Below are 24211 nucleotides of genomic sequence, written 5' to 3' on the forward strand. Positions count from 1 at the left end.
AACAAACTCACATTAGATTATATATGAGCCATGAACTTGTATGAAATGGATGAGAAAATGGGAGGGATGACAGTAACAGATTCCGACATGGATTTCATGTAAGGTGCGTGAATATTCAGGGGAGCAGTAGCTTCATAAACCCACACTTAAATGTAGTTAACAATATAAACAAGAGAACATAAAAATGCAACAGCCGTATACAAACCAAACATGTGAGAGGGATGACATACAGAAGGACTGGGAAAATCATAGTCCAGTGAAATGAGCATTTAAATGTTGCACCTTGTAATGGATACCAGTGGTGCTATTATAGCTGTCTCATCATTTATGTTGCCATTTAAATTTAATAGCCCTTCTTAATTTTCTTCTAGAATAAAAAAAATACATTAAGCTGTGCTTCATAATACACACCAGTCTGGTTTGAAAATTTCCCCTCAGAACATGGGATGCAGTCAAAGCAGCAAATGGGCTGTCCCATCCGAGCAGCTTTCCTGTATCCTGGACTGCAGCTTTCACTGCACACAGCACTTGGGACCTGGAAAGACAAAAGAGATGTAGAAAACAAGGTAAATTTCTGCAGAATGTGTTTCATGATGATGATGATGATGATAAGGAGGAGGAGGAGCAATAGGAGTGCTGCTCACATGATTTATATTCTGCATGATTAAGTGATTCTCACAGCCCTTATACGTCACTTCGGTATTAATGAACTACATGCTGTTCCAGGCAGAAAAAATATTTTTCCTTTCTTTCTTTCTAGATCCTGTTTCCCATTGTTAATTTGCTTTGTCTTTTTTCTTTCACATTGACTACCAGACACTGCTAGACATCTGGCTTGCTGCTGACTTACTACCTCTCTCCTGCTTTCTCCCTGAGTCCATGTTTGTGATCCCTCAAATGTTATCCTTTATCAAGTAGAAATCCTCAGGAGACAGGCTTGATGTTTATTTGATAAAAATGGAAAATGAATCAAGGAGATGAAGGGAAGGAAGCATCTTTATGTAATTGCTGCCAAAGTCTCTAGGCAGAGGATGGAGCCTGGCAAGTGTGTACTACTCCAAGCTACAGGATGGCTGCATCTCACCATTCCTTCTTCATGCTAGCATGTATTCAGAGGGCACACATGTGAGTCTAGGCTCCCAAATCCTTTCCCAGTGTTAGGAGATAGGCTTTCAGCTGCTCTGTCCTATCACACCTGACAATCTATCACTGAGACCTAATCCATCCCATCCTGAGGTCACTAGTGGTAGAGATTAACACCTTGATTGTGCACCATCAAGCTTGCACAAAATAATATTTTTTAAGTTTTTCACCAGGACCTTGCAGAAATTAAAAAAAAAATCAAACTCAACCATATCAATGACAATATTGACCACATAAGCTGTCACTAACTGTGCTGTGACAGATAATACCAGACGAAAGACAGACTTGCCCAGATAAAATAACTATTGTGACACAACAAAATAAAGGTGATTTGAACCACTTTTGTTTATCACTGCAGATAATATACATTGGAGCAAATGGTGTATGTATATATATATATATATATATATATATATATATATATATATATATAGTACTCTTCCTCTGTGGTATCTCAAAACAGATATTCACTTCTTTTCAAAAAAACCATTGAGCAGGCTTACCTGTTCTTGATTGACTAGCCAAGGTTTCAACCCATCACTTTATCTTGCACATAGGGAATTCCTGACATTTCAGTTTTTTATTTGTGTACTACCAGTGTTTCAAAACCTTTAGGCTATCCTTTCTTCTCCATCCGGGGATTGTGGAAGTAAGGTTCCCAAAAGAGGGTACAGTGGGGTAAGGGTGATTGCTTCCTGCAATAAACTTTCTTTTTTTTTGTCTCCAGACAGAAGTTTATCCATTTTTTATCTATTTTAAGCTGCCACTGTGTTCAGCTTGACAAGATGTAGTGACCACTGCTCAGTACATTCATGCAGAACACCAAACACACTGAACCTCTGTTTCAAATGTGAAGCAGTGTCTTCCACTCAGAATATGGAACAATGGCAAATGTGGAACAGTTGTTATAGGTTTTAACTAGGAAGTTCACAGTATGGTTAAAATGTGCTGCTTTACATTTATAAAATGTGTCTTTAATAGAAAAATATTACCAAATGATAGTTAAAATGGAATTTTGATTAACCATTTTTAACAGTGAATGTGTGACAAACCTTTTCATTTTGGACAGTCAGCTTTTATAAAGCTCTTCAAAATAAGGTAGAGTTGAGAGGCAAGTGATCCTGCAGGACAGCACTTAGCCAACTTCGAATCAGTTTGAAGCACAATTCATGCTTCTGACCCAGGACAGGAGAGGAAACCCTTTCAGGCAAAACAAAAACTAAACAATCAGTTTAACATTTAAAATGATAAAAAGTAGAACTAAAGCATTTTTTATTTTTAATTATACTTGTTATATTGTACTTACTACACCATGCTAATCATGCTCATCAGTAACAACATAAAATCAATTATGCCGTTTCAAGTTTCTGATTCTCAGTGGCTCCTTGAGCGTCATTGTTAAAGCTAGGATAAATCAGAAGCTGTTCCTATGCTTGTCACTTCGTCGATTTAATAGTCATCATCGTCATCATCAACCCCCTTTTTCTCATTTTCTATACGGGGTCAGGGTGCTGTATCAATGTTGCCATCTCTCTCTTTTCAATGCCACTCTCCTAGCTTCTTTGACACTCATGCCTGATTGTCACAGGTCTTCTCCTACACAATCCATCCACCTCTTTGTTGGACACCCTCATTTCATCCCGCCTTCTTCCTGTCTTTTACAAATTAGTAGCACTTGTCACACTACTGTTTTCTACACCTTTCTTTTCAGCTTCTTTGCCATTCTGCTGTCATACACTACTCCTGCCACTTTGTGCCAGTTATCTGCAGTCTCTCTAATTCTAGCGTTGACCTCCTAACCTGTTCCACTATTTTCCCCTTCTATCCCAATTTTCAAATTCTTCTGAGTTTCCCTGTTTGCTGCCTTTACAATTGTTTTATCTGTACTCAGTTTCATCCAACATGCCTTCAGTTTTCCATTCCATTCTCCTATCTTTTTCCAAAGGTCTTGCTCAGCATCTGCCTGTAATGCCACATCGTCTACATACAGTAACTTTGTTGAACTGTCCCCTCCAACCTGTTTGCTAATGTAGTCTTTTACCAGTATGAACAACAGTGGGCTCAGACCTGAACCCTGACGCACACCCATTCTCACTGGGAACCCATCTGCGAGACCGAACACTGTTCATACTTGAGTCACTGGATGTTTGTACATAGCTTACATTTGAATCACTGCATCACTGCCCAAATCACCTTTCCTGGGACCTTGTCATATACTTTCTCCAAGTCTAGGAATGCCCAGCTGGATTTTCCTTATCTCTATTTTCTTCTCAAGTATATGTCTCACTGCAAATATTGGGTCATTTGTGCTGTATCCTGATCTGAATCGGACATGCTCATCTCCCATCTTACTTTCTGCTACTCTGTATATTCATTTGACAACCACACTCTCTAGAACTTTCATGCAGTGTGATTGGAGTTTGATGCATTCATGTCAAGTCACTGAAGGTAATTTTGGTAAAAAAAAAACAAGAACTGTTTGCTAATTCTACCTTCAACAATCAATTCAACATTTTTTTTGGAAGGGGGCAAGTCCCTCCTGCACCCCCCCTACCCCCAGATTTATATATACTAACTCTGAGGTTTCACAACAGTGGAGGAAAAAGTTAACGGCACAATCAGCGAAAGTAATTTTGTTAACAGTACTCGCTGCTTTTGTGTCCATTGAGATGACGTGCTCCCTCTATTCAGCCTACAGATGTGAATATCCCCTTTGTCCTTATACACTGGCATTAGTATGCTTATTCTGCAGTCATCTGGGATACACCTTCCTCTCCACATTGTTATGGGTACCCTCAGGAGCCATTTCTCCCTTATCTCACCCAACATCTTTATCATATCTGCTGCGATCTCATCTGAGCCTGCTGCTTTCCCTGACTTCATTTTCCTTAGTGCTGCTCTAACTTCTTCTAGGGTGGGCTCCTCTTGTACTTTCATTCAGAGTCTGCTGGAAGTACCCTTCCATCTGTCTTTGATGTGGGCTGGTTAGCAGGTTGTTGCTGGTATCTCTTATGAAGGGTATCTAACTATGTTCTTTATCTTCCTGTCTTGACCTTGCAACCTGATATAATTTCTTTGTCCCATCAACTGAGTTGCTTTCTAGAAGTTGCTACAGTACCTATGATGCCTTGTCATTTGCTATTGCATCTCGTTTCTTAGCCTCTTTGTTAACCAACCAGTATTTCTTCCTAGCCTGGTCTGTATTTTCTTTCTCCCACTTTGTCCTGTACGCCTTTCTTTTGATGACTTCCAGATTTCTGCATTCCACTACCAGTTTTTTTTATGTATCTTATTTCCATACCTGGCTCAGTTGCATATCTGTTCTGTAGTCCTCACACATGCTTTGTTCTTCTTCTTCAACTCTAACAATTTCCTCTTCTTCTTGAGATTCTAGCGTACTGAGTAATTCATTGACCTCTTGTGCTTTCTCTCCATTCAATGTCCAGGTCTTATGCTTGGTCTCTGTTGACCTTAAAGGCTTCTCTGATCACTGCTCACAGCTGATTGTTGCAAACAGTAGTATATGTTGTGGGTCAACTGTTTCACTGGGAATGATTTTTTTCTTTTCTTACTAGGAGGAAATCTAGCTGAGTTGTATTTTGGTCAGTCTTGTATGTGATCTTGTGACTTTGCCAGACAAAAATAGAATGACCCCTCCTTTTTTATTTCTGTTGCCCCATTCATGTGGACCCAGGCAGTCCTCATATCCTGTTCTGTCTGTCCTGATATGTGCATTCAAGCCACCTATTATCAACACCAATTCATGCTGTCCTGCTTTATCTAGTAAGCTCTACAACTGTTGTCTGAATGCACTCTTTTCCTCATTATGACAACCCCGTTGTGGGGCATCAGCTCAAATTATGAATACTGCCCTATCATTACACTAGAGTCTGATTGCCCTGAGTACGTCACAAATTCTGATTACGTCACTCACTGTCTTTAGAAGTTTCTCCTTCAATGCAATCTCCACACCATTTCTAGGCTGTCCTCCTCTTGAGTAGACTTCTCTGGATCTCAAGCCAAGTGGCTTTGCCAGACTGCCCTTCCTCTTTGTCTCCTGAATATATAGAATGTCCAAGCTCCTCCTTACCCTCATGTCATCCACTTCCAAGCACCATTCTGTCAGTGAACCTATGATGAGTGCAGCAATTCTTAGCTCATGTTTGACAGGTGAATTGGTTTTATATCCAGCTTTCCTAAAAAAGAGCTATCACAAGTACCCCAAGCAGGGCAACTGGACACTGGCCAGCCAATAGATTATTGAGCTAGGGCTGCTGGCTTTAAGGAAGGCACACACTGGCCAGTAGAGGCACATACTCCTCTCCCATGGGTCCCTGGCATGGGTTGGAGTAGGCTGGGTCCTCAACCCACTTATCACCAGCAAATACCAATGTCCATTTGGTAACATTAGTCAACACAATTGAATCACCTACAGAAATATTTTACACAACTGAGTGGCTATCCCTGCCATGGCAGACTGTCTGTGATCTCTTTTCTCCTATCTTGAGGATATTCACATGACAGGAGATTTCCAAAGTAGTCTATACAACTCTTCCCCCTATATGGTACCATCTAGACTCTGTGCTGCTGCTCACAACTACATTCTTGGGTGAGTTTGAGATGGTAACATTCAGCATGTTTTTTGGGAGTAAACCCACAGAGACACAGGGAGAAGATGCAATCACCATACAGGCATTGGCCAGAGGTCCGAAATGAACTGTGTAACTTGTGCATGAGAGACAAAGACCTTAGCAATTATGCTAACTGGTATTTTTTCATAGATTTCATAGATTTTCCTAGACCATTTACCCTTATGACCTTTTATGCCTCACCATTAACTCCCCTCATGCGGTAACTCCTTTCTGCAGAATGATCATACCAGTTAATACTAGAGTAAATTTGGGAATACCTATCCAGTCATCCAGGTTATGTTGAGGAACAGTCACACTTCCTAACATGGAAAGGGGAGGAGTTGTTTTAGAGATTTGTGTGGCACTGAGTTATAATCTTGTCTTTCTATTATGTTTTATTTATCTGCTAGTGAAGATTTAAGTCATTGATTCAAGTATTGGTGAAGCCACTGGACTTACATTGATATATGAGGTCCAAGGCAACTGGGTCTTTTATGATCTGTAAGCAAGACAGAGATCTTCTCTGAAAAGCCTGTAAGACACAGAATAAATGGATAAAGCTTCCAGCTTCTCTTGTTAGCTTAAGGAATTTAGTCCTGTAACTCTTTTCGTAAGGAACCTTTGGGGTCTTTCTAATTGTTTGATATGTTTAATGAGATACATTCCAAAATGGGAATTATACTAAACTATTGATCTGATCAATGCTGATTAGAAGGGAGTGATTAGCTCTTTAGACCTTGATGATATTTCATTTGCAATTAGCTGTCCTAAATAAAATGATTTCTAAATAATTATCACCACATGACCAAAATGTTCCTAGATCCCTGACTATATTTTCATTACGTAGTGGTGTGTTGTCTATGCAGTATTGAGAGGGGAGAGTTTGTCTACCAAAAGTGGTACAGCTACCCTTTTTATCATTTAGTTTAATGCCATTCTTAGTACACCAAGTGTTTACTAGAGGGATACATCATGCTGGAAGTTTTGGATGTCAAGGTGTGACTTAAGAACAACCCCCAGTTTGCAGGCTTCTGCAGTCATTGTTAGCTATTGAATCTCTGCTTGGAGAACTGAGCTCTGAGGAACACTGTCGGTCATTTTCATAATTCTGATGAGGCACCTACAACTTGCACTGTGTGGGTTCTGTCTTTTAGCAAGTTTGCTATTCATCTTATCACATATGGGTCAATTTGTTTAAGCATTTAGCTATTACAGGATGCCAGAATGGGGAATAGTTTTGAAAGCACTGGCTAAGTTAGGATATACCATGTGCACTGAATGACCACCATCCATAACCTCTTAAACCCTTTCAAAGAAATTTACCAGATACAGTAGACAGGACCTACTCTTTAGAATGCCATACTGTTGGAGGCCAAGTCAAATATTATTCTTGATATCATAGTTAATGATGTCAGTTATAACATGTTCAATGGTGTCGCAAATGAGGCTTGTAATACAGATAGGTCTGTAATTACCAGGGTCACTTACTAAGGTCACCTTATAGTGGGGCATCACGACAGCAGGGTAGCACCCATCAAGGACAAAACAAGTAAGTAAATTCAGGTTACACAGTTTAAGGACTGGGTCTACAAGGGCATGTTTAATACTATTAATTAACAACCAAGTATATTGTCAGGTCCCAAGGAGGAAATATTTTTGGTCTTTTTGGTAGTTTTTGTAAATGATCTTTAGAGATAATTAAGGGAGTAAGGGATTCAGATATTGGTAATGTCCTTTGGGTCTGAATAGGATGTGCCATTTTGAGTAAGTTCAAAACAATGCAGGGCATTGTTTCTTAGCCTTTTAAACATAGCTAACTAAGGATATGCAATTATCTTTGGCTTCAGAGACCATCCTGGGATCATGAGCTCCTTCAGTGGACCTAATAGTGCTTTACTTTTTGTAATGCTTCTGTAATTTTCCTGAAGAAAAGAGGGTTTGGATCTGCTATATAATTTAAAGAGGTTCTTTCTTTTGGTGTAGAGTTCATTTATGGCAGTGGACTACAAGGAATGTTTATTTTTGAATTTCCTATGATACTTGATTCTGATAAGGAATGTTATCTACATGTATTTTTCTAAATGGGTGTAGAAGTCCGTATTGAAGCTTGCTGCTGTATCATAATCCAGGGTTGTGCAGTCAAAAGTGAGTTTTCATATTTCAATCATAATTTTAGTTGAGGTTGTTAAGTTAATAGTCTTTAAACTCAGTGGGGTTTGCCATAGGGGCTTTTGTGAGTTTAAAGGAGGAGCTTACACATTTGTTGTCAGTCTTCACCAAGTAGAGAAATACCAGATGAGTACTGTAACAGGCAGCTACTTTTGTAAGAAACACATCAAGAATGCTTTGTCCCCTAGTAGGGTCATTTGCCATCTACTCAACTGAATTTTTGTTTATTAAGTGTAGAAAGTTTTGGAGATATCCTACATTGGAGGTATAGTTGTCCCTGTTTATTGAAGGTAGTAAAAGTCACTCAAAATATTGGAGTTTCCACTAATAGACAGATCACTTAGAATGTTTTACAATCTTACATGGTCATCAAATGACCTAAATCATTATGGTCAGCCTGACTATATAGCAAACCTACTGGCCAATGAATTTAGCTGTATCTTTACCTCCCTCTTACCTCCATCTGACCCTTAAGATATACCTGAAACTGGCTAACAACCAGTCTTTACACAAGAACAAGTGCTAAAAGTGCTAAACGTACTGCATTGATTGGTCCTGACAATATCCCTGGATCAATTTAAATAGCATGAAGCATGATTTAGCCACAGTCCTAACAACACTGTTCATTTTCAGCATCCATACAGGCTTTGTACCAACTGAATGGAAACCAGCTACAATCATTCCCCTGCATAAGGGACAACCTTCCAAAGACCCAGGTAATTACAGACCCATAAGTGTGACCAGCCTTATATGAAAAGCCATGGAAAGATTTATCATGGAACTAATTAATCAGGGCATAGGGAACCTTCAAACACTGGACCTATCTCAGTTTGGATTCATCAAGGGCAGATCATGCTTACTCAACCTGGCAGATTTTTTTTTTGAAAAGGTCACCAAATCAATGGATGAAGGCAAAACAGTACACAACACATACCTCGACCTGGCCAAAGCTTTTGACACGATTACCCACTCAGGCATAGTAGGAAAGCTAAATAAATGGGCAATAAATCCCATGTCACCTGCTGGATTGCCAACTGGCTCACAGGTAGGATGCAGGAAATAATAATAGAGGAAGTTTCCTCCAAAAAGAGACTAGTTATCATTGGAATCCCCCCCCCCCCCCCCCCAGGGTTCTGTGCTGGGACCTCTCCTGTTTGGCATCTAGTTTTCTGAAGTAAAAGTCAGTAGCAAGATGCTCTAGCTGACTAAGTTTGCAGATGGCTGCAAGCTAGGATTAGTCACTGAACCGTCAAATGACTTAGCTATACTGCAGGAATCTTTGTCCCAAATAAATAACTAGTGCTAAAATCATGGACTGAAACTAAATGTAAAAAAATGCATCATTGTATTCTTTTGGAAGTAAATATTGTGGGAAGAAATAGCCAGGGAATTGTTATGGCTAGGCTTGTATAGGCATTAGGGCTGGTAGCCTAGTACCAACCTATGAACCTATGAACCTATGAAGTGATCTATAACAGGGATCTACCACATTGACAATACAGCCCTAAAAGTTGAACCAGTTGTTCAGGATTTTGGAATTTATGTGGACAGTGACATAACTATTGACCAACATGTGTCCATTGTTATAAGAAATTCCTTCTATACTGCACATCTTATAAATAGTGGGATTATGACTACATCTAGGGATATCATTGTCCCCAGCTACTCAGCTCTCATTAGGCCAGTCATTGAATATAATACCCTATTTAGCATGAATTTGTTCAGACATATGCAACATCTGGAACACCCACAGAGATACATTGCTAAAAGGATACAATGCCTAAACAACATGTCCTACATGGACTGACTGAAAGACCTGTCACTATACTCAGTATCCTACAGACTACTAAGAGGTGACCTGTGCCGTGCATACAATGCATTCTCTGACCTAATACTGATGGATTTACTGCACATCAACAAGTCAGATAGCATCAGAAATTCTTGGACAAGGGATTTAAACCTATTCTACAGCATCAGCAGAATGGTTTGCAGGGAAATATATATTTTGCAGAAGATACTGCTGCTCTGGAACAGACTCTCCATCCATGTAAAAAAAGTTAATCCCTGTTCAAGTTGTATCTATTGATGTTTAACAGAAAATTTACCCCAAAACTGGCCATTTTATTACTAATGGGCAGAGGTAGGTCTTAAATGCTTTACTCCATGTATGGATCCTTTCAAATTATCTCTGATAGGATCCCAGTTATTCTCATTAGGGGTAATATATAATTATCAAGCATGGGATTGGTAAGGCCAATCAGTTGCCAAATGGGATAGGTTATTTCAAGCACAAAAAGGGAAATTAGCTGGGCTTAAAATGGCCAGCAAGGGCAGCTAGCCTAGTACTTAGCTATGACTTATGAACGTATCAATGGACAAAGAAGGTGTTCTATAAGAAGCTACTAGTTGATAATTAATCCTTTCTAAAGTGATCTGTAGTTCAGTGAATGTATCTACTTGACATACATTGCTATTAAGCTTGTGACATGAAAAGTGTAAAACACAGGTATAGAGGAAGCATTCTCTATACATTTAAGCCGCGTCAGTAACTACACAAATACAAAGGCTTTCCAAATACAGAAGTACTTCAAATTAATGCAAATTTATTGTTCAGACTTCTGGCCTTGAGGAGAGTTACCTTAATGTGATCCAGTTTTTGAGACCGCTATATATATATATATATATATATATATATATATATATATATATACACGTGTGTGTGTGTGTGTGTGTGTGTGTGTGTGTGTGTGTGTGTGTGTGTGTGTGTGTGTGTGTGTGTGTGTGTGTGTGTCTATGTGTGTGTGCATGTGTGTTTTAGTTTTATTGGAATGTCTATCAACCGGAGTCTGTCTGAAAAAAGTCCAGGGGAAGGCAGCAAAGGCTTCAGTCTGTATGCAGATGCCTTTGGAATGAGAGGTGCAGGTCATATTTAGTAAAGCAAGCTGAACCGTTGAGCATCTTGTCCCATACTGATACATACTGGATCTCCCTAGGATAACACCAGTTATTTAACCCATTATTGAAACCAATTATCTCTTCTTTGTATGAAAGCATCATTCAATGTGACAGAAGTATTCTACTCAGGACCTGTGTCTTTCCTGCATTTGTAACATGCATTGAAAGTAAAAAACATACAAACATATCTCTCTGTATATCTCTCAGAGTTTTACACTCAAGTCATTCACTACAACATGGACCACTACCATGCTATAGTCATATTTGTCATGTTGACCATCCAGTATCTTTTATTTGCTTACTTTATTAAATTAAAACTGTAGCATGTGTGGAACATCAGGAAATCATCCATTTCCTGCAGTTCAGTCAAAGTCTGCCTGAACATGTGATATAGGTAGAAGAAATTGGTAGCCATTTATTCTATTAATGGCATATAGAGGTATTTTACAGAAAATGTGGGATGTTTAGTAGGAGCCAATCAGCTAAGGTTGTAGGTGGGACTAGTAAAGCACAAAGCATTCCATTTTAAACAGCAGATGCAGTTCGCATAGTATATTTTTGGACAGAATAATTTAACAATAAACTCTGGATAAACAGATGAAAAAAAATAATATTCTCTGAATATAGAGTACACATAAATAAGATAAAGAGGATTCTAACCCACATTATAACTACTACCAGATATTTTTCTTATCTCATTTTTATTGTACCTAATGCTTACAAAACTAAATTAGACTTGGAAAATGTACACTTAGACATGTACAGTTCAGTCATCCACAATGTTCTTAACAGCAGCTTATCCATGCAGTTACAGAATATAATAATGAAAAAAAAATTACACAAAAAATGTATTTAACTGTTATAGCTAACTACATTCACCTCAGTACCACCATAGTTCCACAAAATGATTTTTGTATCTATTTGAATCTGCTGATCTGTGGGTGCCCATGGCATAAAGATGCCTATTTTTACAATTTTGCTTGTACCATTCAGGAAAAACTGAAAATTCTGAATGTCGTATAATGTTGGCATATCACCATTGATATCAAAATGCACTTCTTGGCCTACTGTATTCACAAAATGGACAGTCTTGATAAAGTTGAGAAGCTAAGGGAGTAAAAAAAACATAAACATATGATCAGATTAAAGAAGAGAAACCATAGTTTCAGTTTCTGTAACTATTTACAATTTCAGTGCATACATTTGGCAAGAACCCCTAATTTATTTTCTGTATTAATGTGTCAAACTCCTGAAAAATATTTTCTAGCATGTCTTACTAAATAAATATGCTAAGATGTGTTCATTTTTTATGATGCCTATATCTGCCCTGAAGTGCTATACATGGTTATTCAAAGTCATTGACCTTAGTTCTGATGTTCTAAGGGATCTGTATAAGCTTTGACATTAGTGTACAGGGATAAAGCCATAACTGCTGTAATAAACAGGGGATATATATCCACAGACAAGATGTACGGACTGATGTGAGTTTCAAAACAAATTATCATCTGTCATGATTCCATGATACTTTCTAGAGAAAGCATAACTGAAAAAAAATCATAATTTTCATAATCTGGCAAATAAACTAATCTATTTCTGCAAAATTGGTAAACAGATATACTGGGCCCAATTTGTATGGATTGATGCAAGCTTCAGATAGATAGCTCACATATTGTGCTACATTGCTCCAATACAGAGACATTCCCACTGATACGAAAAGTAACATAATTTTCATATCTGAAACATTAACAGACTATAATACCTTTGCAAGTATGCTAGACAGATGTCATGTATTAGGTTTCTAGGTCCATAGGTTGGTACTAGGCTATCGGCCCTAGGGCCTTTACAAGCCTAGCCATAACAATTCCCTGGATATTTCTTTCCACAGTATTTACTTCTCTGGACCTCTGTCTAGCAGGGCGACTGACATGATTCCCCGGGGTGAATTTCCTATCTACCATCCAATCATCAAGGTTCCTTTTGAAGAGGGCCAAGGAGGCGCTCTGAATGACATGTATGGGCAGTCTATTCCAGAGTATGGGGAGTCTCTGGGTCAGGAACATATCCCTCCAGCATATTTTGTTCATTGTGATGACAAGGTTTAGATCCCTGGAGCATGTGGCTCTGAGGGATTGGGATTTCTTAAAGTGGAGCATGTCCAACAGCTCAGGGTTTGACATGGCCTTGTATGTTAAGCAGAGATCACCTCTGAGAAGACGATATGCCACAGAATATAGCTGGAGTTTTTTTAGACGGTCAGCATATGGCATCTGCTTTAGGCCTGTGATTCTTTTAGTGAGGTATTTCTGTGGCCATTCCAGATGTTGCAGATGTCTTGTGAGGTACATACCAAACGGGGCATTATACTCTATAATGGGTCTAATGAGGGATGAGTACAGTGGGACAATGACCTCCTTTTTTCTGGATGAAAAGCCCTTAGTGGTGAGGTGTGCCACATAGAATGATTTCCTGACTGTTGTGGCAATGTAGTTACTGAAAGTGAGACCACTGTCCACCTGTGTCCCTAAGTCTCTCATCACACTTTCGATCTTTAGTGTACTGCCACCTATGTGGTGATTCATGGGTATATGTTTTTTTTCCAAAGGGGATAACTATACATTTTTTGGCATTAAGATTGAGCCCATGGCTCTGGAACCAGGCATCTGTTTCTGTAGGGCCCTTTTGTAGACTATCCACATCATTTGGACATTCAATAATGGCTCCCAGTTTGCAGTCATCTGCGAACTTTGTTAGCCAGAGTCCTGTAGTGTTGGCCTGTACTTCAGTGAAGTAGATGCCAAACAAGAGTGGTCTCAGGACTGACCCTGAAGTACTCCACTTGTCACTTGTCTGGAACTGGATTTGGAGTTGGCTACTTTTACAGTCTGGGTTCTGTCAGTAAGCCAGTTGGCAACCCATGAAGTGATGTAGGGATTTATGCCCAGCTTAGTAAGTTTATCTATGATTCCAGAGTAGGGGATGGTGTTGAAGGCCTTGGTGAGGTCCAGATAGGCTGTGTGGACCGCCTTACCCTCGTCCACAGCTCTGAAGACTGATTCGAAGAAGTCAATCAGGTTCTGGAGACAAGATTGACCCTTCACAAACCCAAACTTCGTGGGGTCCAGTGCTTGAAGATTGCCAATGTCTTTGTTTATAAGTTCCATGATAATGCGTTCCATGCCCTTGCAGATCAGGCTCATCAGACTGATGGGACGGTAGTTGCCGGGATCCAAGGTGGATCCCCCCTTGTGGAGTGGGATAACTGTAGCTGTGCGCCACTCAGTGAGCACGAAGCCTGAGGTGAGGCTATGGTTAAACATGACACTTAGGTGAGGTGCCAGTTCATTTTGTAGTTCATGTAGTACACAGCCTGGGATGTCATCTGGTCCCATGTATGCTGCATTCTTAGCTTTGGAGAGTATGGCTTCTACTTGTGTGGCCGTGATTACAGGAATTTGGCAATCTTTTGGTATTGAGATGGGCCCATTAGGGGGTGAGAGGCGGGTGAAGTTGGCACTAAATCGATCTGCCAGAATATTGTCAATATCCTTGGGATCAGTATATTTAATGCCATTCTGTTGAAGCTCAGAGCAGATCTGAGCATTGCCATTTAGGTTCTTGACATAACTATAGAATGCCTTGTGAATGTCTTTGGAATCTTTGGCAATTTTATTTTTGTAACTAGCTTTTGAGGATTTTGTGAGGGATCTCAGCTTCTTAATGAGACTGGTGAGGGAGTTTTTTGCATCCTGGGATTTTCCTCTTTTCTGCAACAGTTTCTTCCTTCTGTTGTATAGTCTTTTTATAGCAGGGGACCACCAGATTGTTTTCCTTTTTTTGGAAGAGAGCTTCTTGGTTCTATTTTGGATGGCACGATTCATGCACATGTGGATGTGCTCGTACAGTGCCTTAGTGTAGGATTCTGCAGTCGAACTTTCAGATCCCGTCTGCATGGGTGTCATGAAGTTTGTCACTTCTGACTTCAGTAGCATGAAGTTGGCTTTGGAGAAGTTATTTAAGGAGGTTTCCATACTGGGGGTTGGGGGGTGGGATGTGGATGTCAAGGGTGATTTGCTTACGGTCATACCTAACCAATGAGGGGGTGACCACTGGTGTGGAGCATCTCCCATGTTGGTAATGACCAGGTCTAGGATATTGGAGCCCCTGGTGGGACAATGGGTTAGTTGAACCATTGGGAAAAGGAGTCGGTACCCGAGTATTTTTCACAGTTAATGGCAGAGTAGTTGAAATCACCCAGTATTAGGGTGTTTGGTTGTATCTTAATATTTTCCAGTATGTTTAGAAAGGTGTAGTGAGAATCTTTGTGCATGGTGGGGGATCTGTATCAAGCTTCAGTTTGGATTGCAGTCTTACCTAGTGTTAGTTGCACCTGGAGAATTTCAGATGCATTGTGTTGGGCAACAAGTCTGGAGGTGTGAATATCTTTGGTGAATATGGACACTCCTCCACCTTTAATGTTTCGGTCTTGGTTTTGTGGCCGAAAAGTGTGGTATGAGTTGTAGCCTGGTATTGCAGGGGTGTTCTCTGGAGCATTGAACCAGGTCTCAGTTACTGCACAGATATTGATGTTCTCCATTTTTAGGAGTGCCTCCAGAGAGTGCATTTTGAGTTTAGACTTCTAGCATTGAGTAGCATGACCTTCAGATTTTGCATGCTTGTATCTGTTACGGTGGTGGTTTTATCCTTTGAACCTTGCCTAAAAAAAGGCACTATAGGGGTGTCAAGAGCTTTAGCCAGTAACCTGAAACCCAGGGGTGACAGGTGCAGAACATCTCTATTCTCCTTAATTTGTCTAGATTGATATTGTCTTGCTCCCCTATGGGGATATTAATACAAATATGAAAAATACAGGGTACCAGGTGCTTGGGAGAGCAAATATGGAAGTGCAGTTTCTTCAGTGGTTACCAGGAAAGTTGCTTTCACATGTTTCAGCAGAGAGGGGATGCTGCTTGCTGGCAATATCCTTTTTGAACATCACGTACAGCCAGAGATACAGGCAAATGCACTCCTGCCTTCTGCTTGGCAAAATGGGCTTATGTTGGGGGAAGTGCAAAGCTAAACAGAAAACCTTCAAACCCCCACAGATGGCTCTCTAAGTGATGTCCCCTTCCAGTTGGCCTTCACCCTGCTGATGGGGAAAGAATGGGCTGACTGCCTGGGAGGAGACTAATCGCTGACAAGCAGTAGAGGCAAAGTGCATACAAAAAATTTAAAATATCTTCATATCTGAAATATAAATTGTTCATCTCTGCTGGTGTGCTAAGTAGAGTTACCTATGGATCCCAGTTTGTCCAGACTGATACCAGCTTCAAAGTAATGTCTGGAACTGTTGCCCTTCTAATCACGTCAGTGAAATGCTATGGTGAATATGAAAAAATATTTTTATATAGACAAAGTATATCTTCATTGTTGACAGAGAGATTGTCTCTTTCTCTCTCTCTCGTTCTCTCTCTCTCTCTCTATATATATATATATATATATATATATATTTGCGTCTTTCGGCTTTTCCCAGTTAGTGGTCGCCACAGCGGAACTACGGTCTGCTAATGATTGGTAGTTGATTTTTACATGCCGAGTTACCAGCCCTGATGCACAACCTTCAACAAAGGTACGCCCATTCACGCATGTCTCCACGCAGAAGACTCTCTAGTTGAGAATCAAACTGGACAGTGTCTTACTGTGAGGCGACAATGCTACCGCAGTACCACCACCATGGGTTTCTCTCTCTCTCTTTATATATATATATATATATATATATATATATATATATATATATATATATATATATATATATATACTGTATACACACACACACACACATATATATATATCTATATATATATATATATATATATATATATATATATATATATATATATATATATTGCACAGAAGAAAATATACAGTTCAATACATGACTCAGGCAATAAACAGATTGATTATTAACCCCAGTGAAGACACTGTGGTCACCTTTGAAGTAAATGCCTCCTTTGGCTGTACAGTCTCCCTGAAGGAACCTGAGAAGAATCCACATTTCCGAGCACATACCCGTCATTCCACAATGGGAAAAGTGAGTGGACTCTACTCCTTCATCTTCTCCTGCCCATTTCAGCTCCTCCACCACTGAGACCATTAGCCAATCCTTGTCATCTGGGTTATTGGCAGAGCTCTGTCTACTTACTCTATGAAGCTAACTGCAAAGCTTTCTATAGATGGAGTGCCATCTTATTTAGCTACTGTGCCTTGTCAGCTCTCAGCACTGTAAGATCCATTCTACCTGTTCTTTGCTCCTTGTTCCATTTTTATAATTTCATGTAGTTCTCCATCTCATACTAGTAAATTTCTCAGTTGCAAAACTAAAGAAAGAAAATTTTGAAGTGTACAGACTAAAACAGTAATACTTTATTGCAAGCATTCATTTTGCCTTAAATAGGCGTGACACAATGCTCGGAGTAATCAGAAATTAATTCTGGGTAATTCTGACAAAAAAATAAGTTAATTATCTCCACAACCAGATTTACCAATCTGTCAAAATTAGAGTACAACAATGGTTAGTGCTGTTTTATTGATGAATGACTGATTACATTTCATCCTACACTTATTTTCCTCGTTGAAGCTTTTGTTTACTGAAAGTACCACTTCAGGTAGTCATAGCCTATCCTGACCTGTTACTTCTTTTAAATTGGTATTAACTGCCTTTTCTTTCTCTCTCTATCTTCTTTCTATGACTGAAGAATCAGTAGAAGATTTTGTGAATCACATTTTTGCCAGACTGACTCAGTCATAAGTAACAAAACCAAATCCTAGTATGGCCTGGCATTTTTTAACCCAGGTTTGGATACTGACAATGTGAGCTACTCATGCAAGACTGATAGAAAACTGTTGTATAACATGCTGTTTTACTTACCACTTTAATATCCAGAAATTTGAAGTTTATACTCAGGTTAATATTTTGTGCACATTAATGGGTTAAGTGGTGTTTATATGTCTTCTTCCTTTGTGTTGCTATCTTTCAACGATTGCTTCAAAACAGCAATAACGCCTTCCACCATATTATAACTGTCCTAATTGCCAGCAAATGGGTCACTTTTAATAACTTTGGAATTAGTAGGTCAGGTACAATTCCTCAAGTCATGTCATTCAGTCATTGAATTGGAGGGTCACTGAACTGTATTACTTTCTTCTTGATATTACTAACGAATGACATATTAAGGGGTGTGTTTCCAAATTCTTATACTTTCACACTAAAGTGCTATGAAATATAACTTTTAGTAACAACTAGGTAACAGTGAGAGTGAGTTTTCTACAGCCTAATATTTAATGGCAAACTTAAAGTTATAATAATTACTGTTGTGTTCAGTCACTATGTCAGGTGGTGGAGACCAAAGCGACCCCCCCCCCCCCAGAGGGAACCAAGTACTGTGCACTTTCAGAAATTCTCAATCTATGCTTTGAGTTCCTGCTCATGGAAATGTTTTGTAATCCTGGGAATCAATATAACAAGTTTATGTAACCATAATTTTAATAGAAAAAATATATATATAGTTACCATATATTTCTATACAGACAAGAATAACTTTTCTACATCAGTACAACAGATGTACATAGATGTTAAAAAGTTGGTCAAACTTCCTGCTTATGTCTCAGTCCAGAAATTTGCCAGTACTGGAGAGATAATTATGGACAGCGATTACACCTTAAACACCAATTATGTTTTTTTCACTTACCTGCCATGGCTGAATATTTGAAATACCACCACAAGATATGTTCTTTGATACAATGTTGATTATATCGCATGATAACATGTCATGTAGTGCACATGCCAAAACATATACAGCATTATACGCGGTAATGGCTTCCGGGAAATTATATGATTCATATACAGATATATCCATGTTTTTCATGCTTTCACTACCTGTGCAAAGTGCTGTGGTTGTGTTACCCAGTACAGATACATTGGTGGAAGGGTCATCCACCCATTTACAATGAAACAATATCTCCCAGAAAAGACTGAGAAAAACATCATTGGCAGAAAAAGAAGGAAGAATGCTATACAAAAAATTATGGAAACCAGGAATTTCTGGATTGTAGTTTGTAAAACCTAAGGTACCATTTAAAGTCCTCCAGTTGTCCTTGATATGGAACACTAAAGAATTTCTCCAGTGGGTTGGAGCAATCCAAACTTTATTGCTTATGTTTTGCATTGAGATTTCCTCCATTAATTGTATCAGGTACATCTGTGTGGAATAGACAATTATTACTTTCACTTGTGATGCCTTGATTTTCTCAGCAATCTGTCGTAGTTGACTCATAGAATTGTAAGCAGGTAGTATTTCCAGCAAAGCTACACAACGACCTCTTTTAGTGAGTTCTTGCAACAAGCCCTGGCTACCTTCTCTGCCAATGTCATTATCAGAGGCTAGAATGCCGATCCATGTCCAGCCAAAATGTCTCATCAGCTGAGAGATACCAACAATTTGAACAGTGAAGTTACTTATTGTACGAAGAAAGGAAGGGAATTGTTGCTTGTCACTTAGGACAGGCAGCATGGAACCATAACTTACCTAAGGAAAGGGAAAAATAATCTTTAAGTGTGTTACTTATTTTGAGTTGCTCCTCCACCTTATACTGCTCTGCAGGGGAACATTAATATTCTTTATCTAAAACTATAATTTATTGTAAGAAATAGCCAACTCCACTACAGATTTCTCCATCTTCGTAAACCCCTAGTCTATATCTTTAGTCTTATTTTAACTACCAGCACTATTTCTCATAGTTTTAAACACTCACTCTTCATCCGTCTTCCCAAGGTCATAATCCCTCTTTTCAGATGACTTCACACCTAGTTCCAACGTATGCCCAACTGGCACAATATTAGAAAAAATGTCAACCAACAATTTTAAAATATTCTCCTTCATATGATATTCTCATGCATAAGTAGCATGGCTTTAGAGCTAAACACGGTACTCTTACAACAATCACTTACTGACCACATTTTATCCCACAAGAAAAAATAAATATCTACAGCTGCAATGATTCTTGACCTAAAGAATGCTTTTGACAATGAAAATCGCTACTTGTTTCTTTAAAAACTGCCTTCATCTGGGTTATCTGATAATGGTTCCCTTTGGTTCAAATATTATCTTATAATTAGAATCGTGAACAGGAAACTCATTCTGGCTCTCTTTCTAAAGACATCCCAAAAGGCACAGTCCTTGGCCCTTTCCTTCTCCACGTATTTATTAAAACCTGCTTCACTGATCTTTCTCAAAGCCAACAGTTTTCTAGTTCTAACCATTGCGACAGAAAAGTATCATCATTGCAGAACTGCTTGCAAATGAATTTTGCACTGCATTGGAATTTGGATTTGTCTAAGTACAAAACAGAAAGTAATATCCAAAAGCAAATGATTTACTATTAGGAACTGCCTCAAAGCTGTACAATGCTGGATCCCTACAGACTATGGGCAACAATGGGTTTCCTCTCCCTACTGTTAAAGAACTATGAAAATCGAAATGAAATCATACCTATCACAAAACAGTTCTGCCCTTGTATCACCACTGTTACTAAGCCCCTCATTATGCAATCAGATTAGATAAGTATCATAATGTTCTTACACCTGACTTCTGTTTACAGGTGTAATGTTAATAGGAGTGTGGATAAAAGTATGTATCTGCCTCATCTGATGTCTGTGCACTGACATTTCAATGTGACTACATACATAAACTGAAAAAGAATGCTGAATGTTCTATGAATGTTTATGAACTTAGTGTGCTGTACATATATACTGCATAGTGTACTTAACATGGTATGCACCTGTTGAATTATGTATACCTCAGTGCTGTATAGTATGTTTTTATTGTTAGCCTATACTAACTTACTAGCTCTACAAATATATGTAGTGTGCAGCTTTTCTTACTGGGCCACTGTTGAAAAGGGTTTGCTCAGTCAGAATTTCCCAGTAATCAAAGGCAAATAAAACAAAATAAAATATATAAATGATACCTATGTATCCATTTTGCACAACCTCTTATCTTTCAAATTTACACTGAACAATCTTAGGTAGTACTCAGTCAACTAAAAGTAGTATATACACTCCCAAACCCTCTGACCATAGAGAGAAGAATATTTACAATGTATATGACTTTCCTATTATTGTACCAAGCTTTGCAGTTAATCCATATCACAAAGAACAAGCATCACTGATCAACTATCAAAAAGATATTTAGGCCACTATCACTGAAAGAGTTCATTCCTTCTGAACTCCTTAATGCATAAGCTTCATTATGATACATTCTGACTCCTCATTATACCACCCCCTTCAACTGGCTTAAATGAGTTTTTTTGAAACTTGCTCCTGTTACTTAGAATGTCCTCTGTGATATCTAATGAGATGGGTCTACTTCTCATCAGTGAACTCAGAAATCAACGATTTTCACAACCACGAATCCAGTTTAGCGAAAGTGCAGTTGAATGAAAAGGCACTTTTCTGAACCATGCTTTGTTGAAGAATGATCAGCATTTCTGGCATTATGTAAAAGAAAAGTTTTTTTTTGTATTATTTATAGTGCAACACATGCAGCAGTTGCAGCATCTTGATATGGATCACAGAACAGTGTGGATAAGGAAATATTTATATATTTATTTATTTTACATTTGTTGACCGGGATAGTTCGACTGGATATATGTCCATTTTCAGCAGAGGCCCAGGGAGAAAAGTTCCAAGATAATAATACACATTGAACATTTAGTAAATAGTAGTTTCAAGCAGACCCTTTTCCCCACTGTGATGTTATCTCAGAGTTGGTATATACAAGTAGCAGGGGGTGTTGGGGTGCAGCCGCTCCACATGGGAGGTATAGGGGGCTTTCTCCCCCACAAAAATGTGTTTTAAATGGTTTAGATGATTTTTTTGATGGATTTATCTGGTTTTGCTGTTCAGAGAAGTGCATTTTTGAAAAGTGTCTTTTCATTGAACTGCACTTTTGCTAAACCAGAGTCATGTTTCTGAAATTTGGTGATGTGTGAATTTGGTGACAAAAAGTAGATCCGATGAGACATATTTGACTTTCTGCATTGTCAGACGTAACTAAAGCTCCATCTCCAAAAAGACCACATGCTCTTGCTTCACAGATAAAGGCTGGTCGCATACCCATCCCTAAAATACCCAGTGTGCTTTTTGCCTGACCAAATGTAAACAATCTGAGTGCCTCCATCATGTACTTTAGTTTACCGTGACTCAGTTGTATCTTGGGGATCAAAACACTGCTTGAGTACATCTTAGTTGTCATTGCATCTTTTGTACTACACTATAGTACTTAAATTTGTTTTGCAATCATGTTTGTGATACTTCTCTTATTATGTACAATCGCACTAACTATATACATACAGTTATTCATAAATAATCATTTTGTATGTGTTGAATCAATCATAATTATCTGTATGACTCTTTTCTTATGTATGTCATTACTTTCATTGTAAATCTGTGATTTTCTTTGTCTTTAGCATAGTGTGACTGAAAATGATCCTCAGATGTGTTTACTTGCCTAGTAAACAAACACTTAATACATAAATAAAGAAATTATGCTAAATGCTATTAATTGGAGGCTTAAAAGATTCACTTCTTAAGCTGGACTTGAATGTGAAGTGAAGATTCAGATGTAATCTCAGATACAGAACTTTGGCCTGCAAGGACTCTAATTTCATCACAATTTGCCCGATTTAGTTTTACATCACTGAATTACTAAAAGTACTATCTTGAACAATGTTTAAGACCAAAACATCTTTTACAACAATACAGCCCTCTGCTTTCATTATGTGGGAGGTGATTAGACTATGGCAGAAATAAAGGGGTATGCTCTTAAAACTAAGAAAATGAAATGAAATCTGCTCAAGAAAACAGCAGAAAAGAAATGAGATGGTCATTCATACTTTACAAGGATGAAACAGCATAAACAATATTACAATAATAATCATTATTATTAATGGCAAACAGTTTAAAATATTGGGTAGTTATGATTGTAATTCAGAAAAGATGGTGTATGCATTAAATTGTTGGTGCAGTTTAGTGTATGTGGGCAAAACAAAAAGAAAGTTCAAAAAGAGACTTCAAGGACATATTAGGGATATTTTTAATAAAGTAGATATAAGTGCAGATTCAATAAAGTCTACATGGTGTGCTAAAACCATGTGTTCATCATGGCACAATGTGCACGATAGCACACAATTTTGTATTTTGTAAGTGGCTCTACATGGGATGTACAGCCATACAAACACAATAAACATGGTGGCATGTTAACTACAGTGTAAGCAGCTGAATTGTATGCTAATAAAAAAAAAAAAAAAAAAAAAAAAAACAAATGAAGCAGCACAACAGGATAGAAAAAATTCTTTTCTTTACTGGATTCTGGTACCTCGGCCTTCGCCTTCACATGGAATAATAATGTAAAGCACAAACCAGTATAAATACACACCCCACATAATCAATCATGTCAATTAAACAATTAATTAATCAAATGTAAATATATCACTTCTTAAAGAAATATACATATATATAAATATGTATACACTTGTATATACATATAATATATACACATATAATATAATAACATACACATTGTGCGCACACAGAATACAAAAAAATATATAAAAATTTTATATCATACATCTAAATTCATACCATTAGGAAATAGTGTTCCATAGTTTACAATAAATCTAGATTCCATATTCAATAATTTTGTTTGAAAATTTATATTGCTTTCTCCCATTCTCCATGGTCTTGCCAAAATACTAAATTTGAAATCAGTTTGTTCTCCATTGTGAAATTGATGAAAGTGGCTTGCAACTGGACTATCAAGTCTACTGTTCCTAATATCCCCCAGGTGTTCCAAGATTCTTAACTTAACCCTACGTTTCGTTTGTCCTATGTACCATTTTTGTTTAACACAGTTACAACCAATAATGTATACCACCCCGGAGGAATTGCAGTCACAAAAAGACAGCAGTGAATAATTTCTTGCATGCAACCAGTATGCATAGCAATTCTTTAATTGAGTCATTGCCATTCGGTGAATTTAGACGAATTGCTATGAATACATCTGAAAATATCAATGTTCAAAGGCAATTTGACATTATTTGTAAGAGACTAATGGACAGAGGTTATTCTAGGAATATTATCTATTCACATAGGACCAAAGTGGAAGGAATGTTAAATTTGAATGAACAGGAGATTGCAGTCAATAATAGGAAGAGACTTGTGAACAAATCCCTTTATTCCAAGAAAAAGGACCTTGTGG

The 24211-nt window shown here is 38.2% G+C and overlaps 1 protein-coding gene across 1 annotated transcript in view; it reads right to left on the minus strand.

The window, feature by feature from the left end:
• Nucleotides 1–24211, minus strand: part of LOC122814107 (extracellular calcium-sensing receptor-like) — a 218161-nt gene that overhangs the window by 92129 nt on the left and 101821 nt on the right. Inside the window, exons 2-4 of the mRNA XM_044086722.1 lie at nt 18644–19480; nt 11778–12005; nt 412–535 (exon numbers count right to left, since the gene is read on the minus strand). Of these exons, the coding sequence (XP_043942657.1) occupies nt 412–535; nt 11778–12005; nt 18644–19480 (1189 nt within the window). The remainder of the gene's footprint in view (nt 1–411; nt 536–11777; nt 12006–18643; nt 19481–24211) is intronic.

Source organism: Protopterus annectens, chromosome 10.part0, assembly GCF_019279795.1.
Source record: "Protopterus annectens isolate FY-2018-M chromosome 10.part0, PAN1.0, whole genome shotgun sequence".
NCBI lineage: Eukaryota > Metazoa > Chordata > Ceratodontiformes > Protopteridae > Protopterus > Protopterus annectens.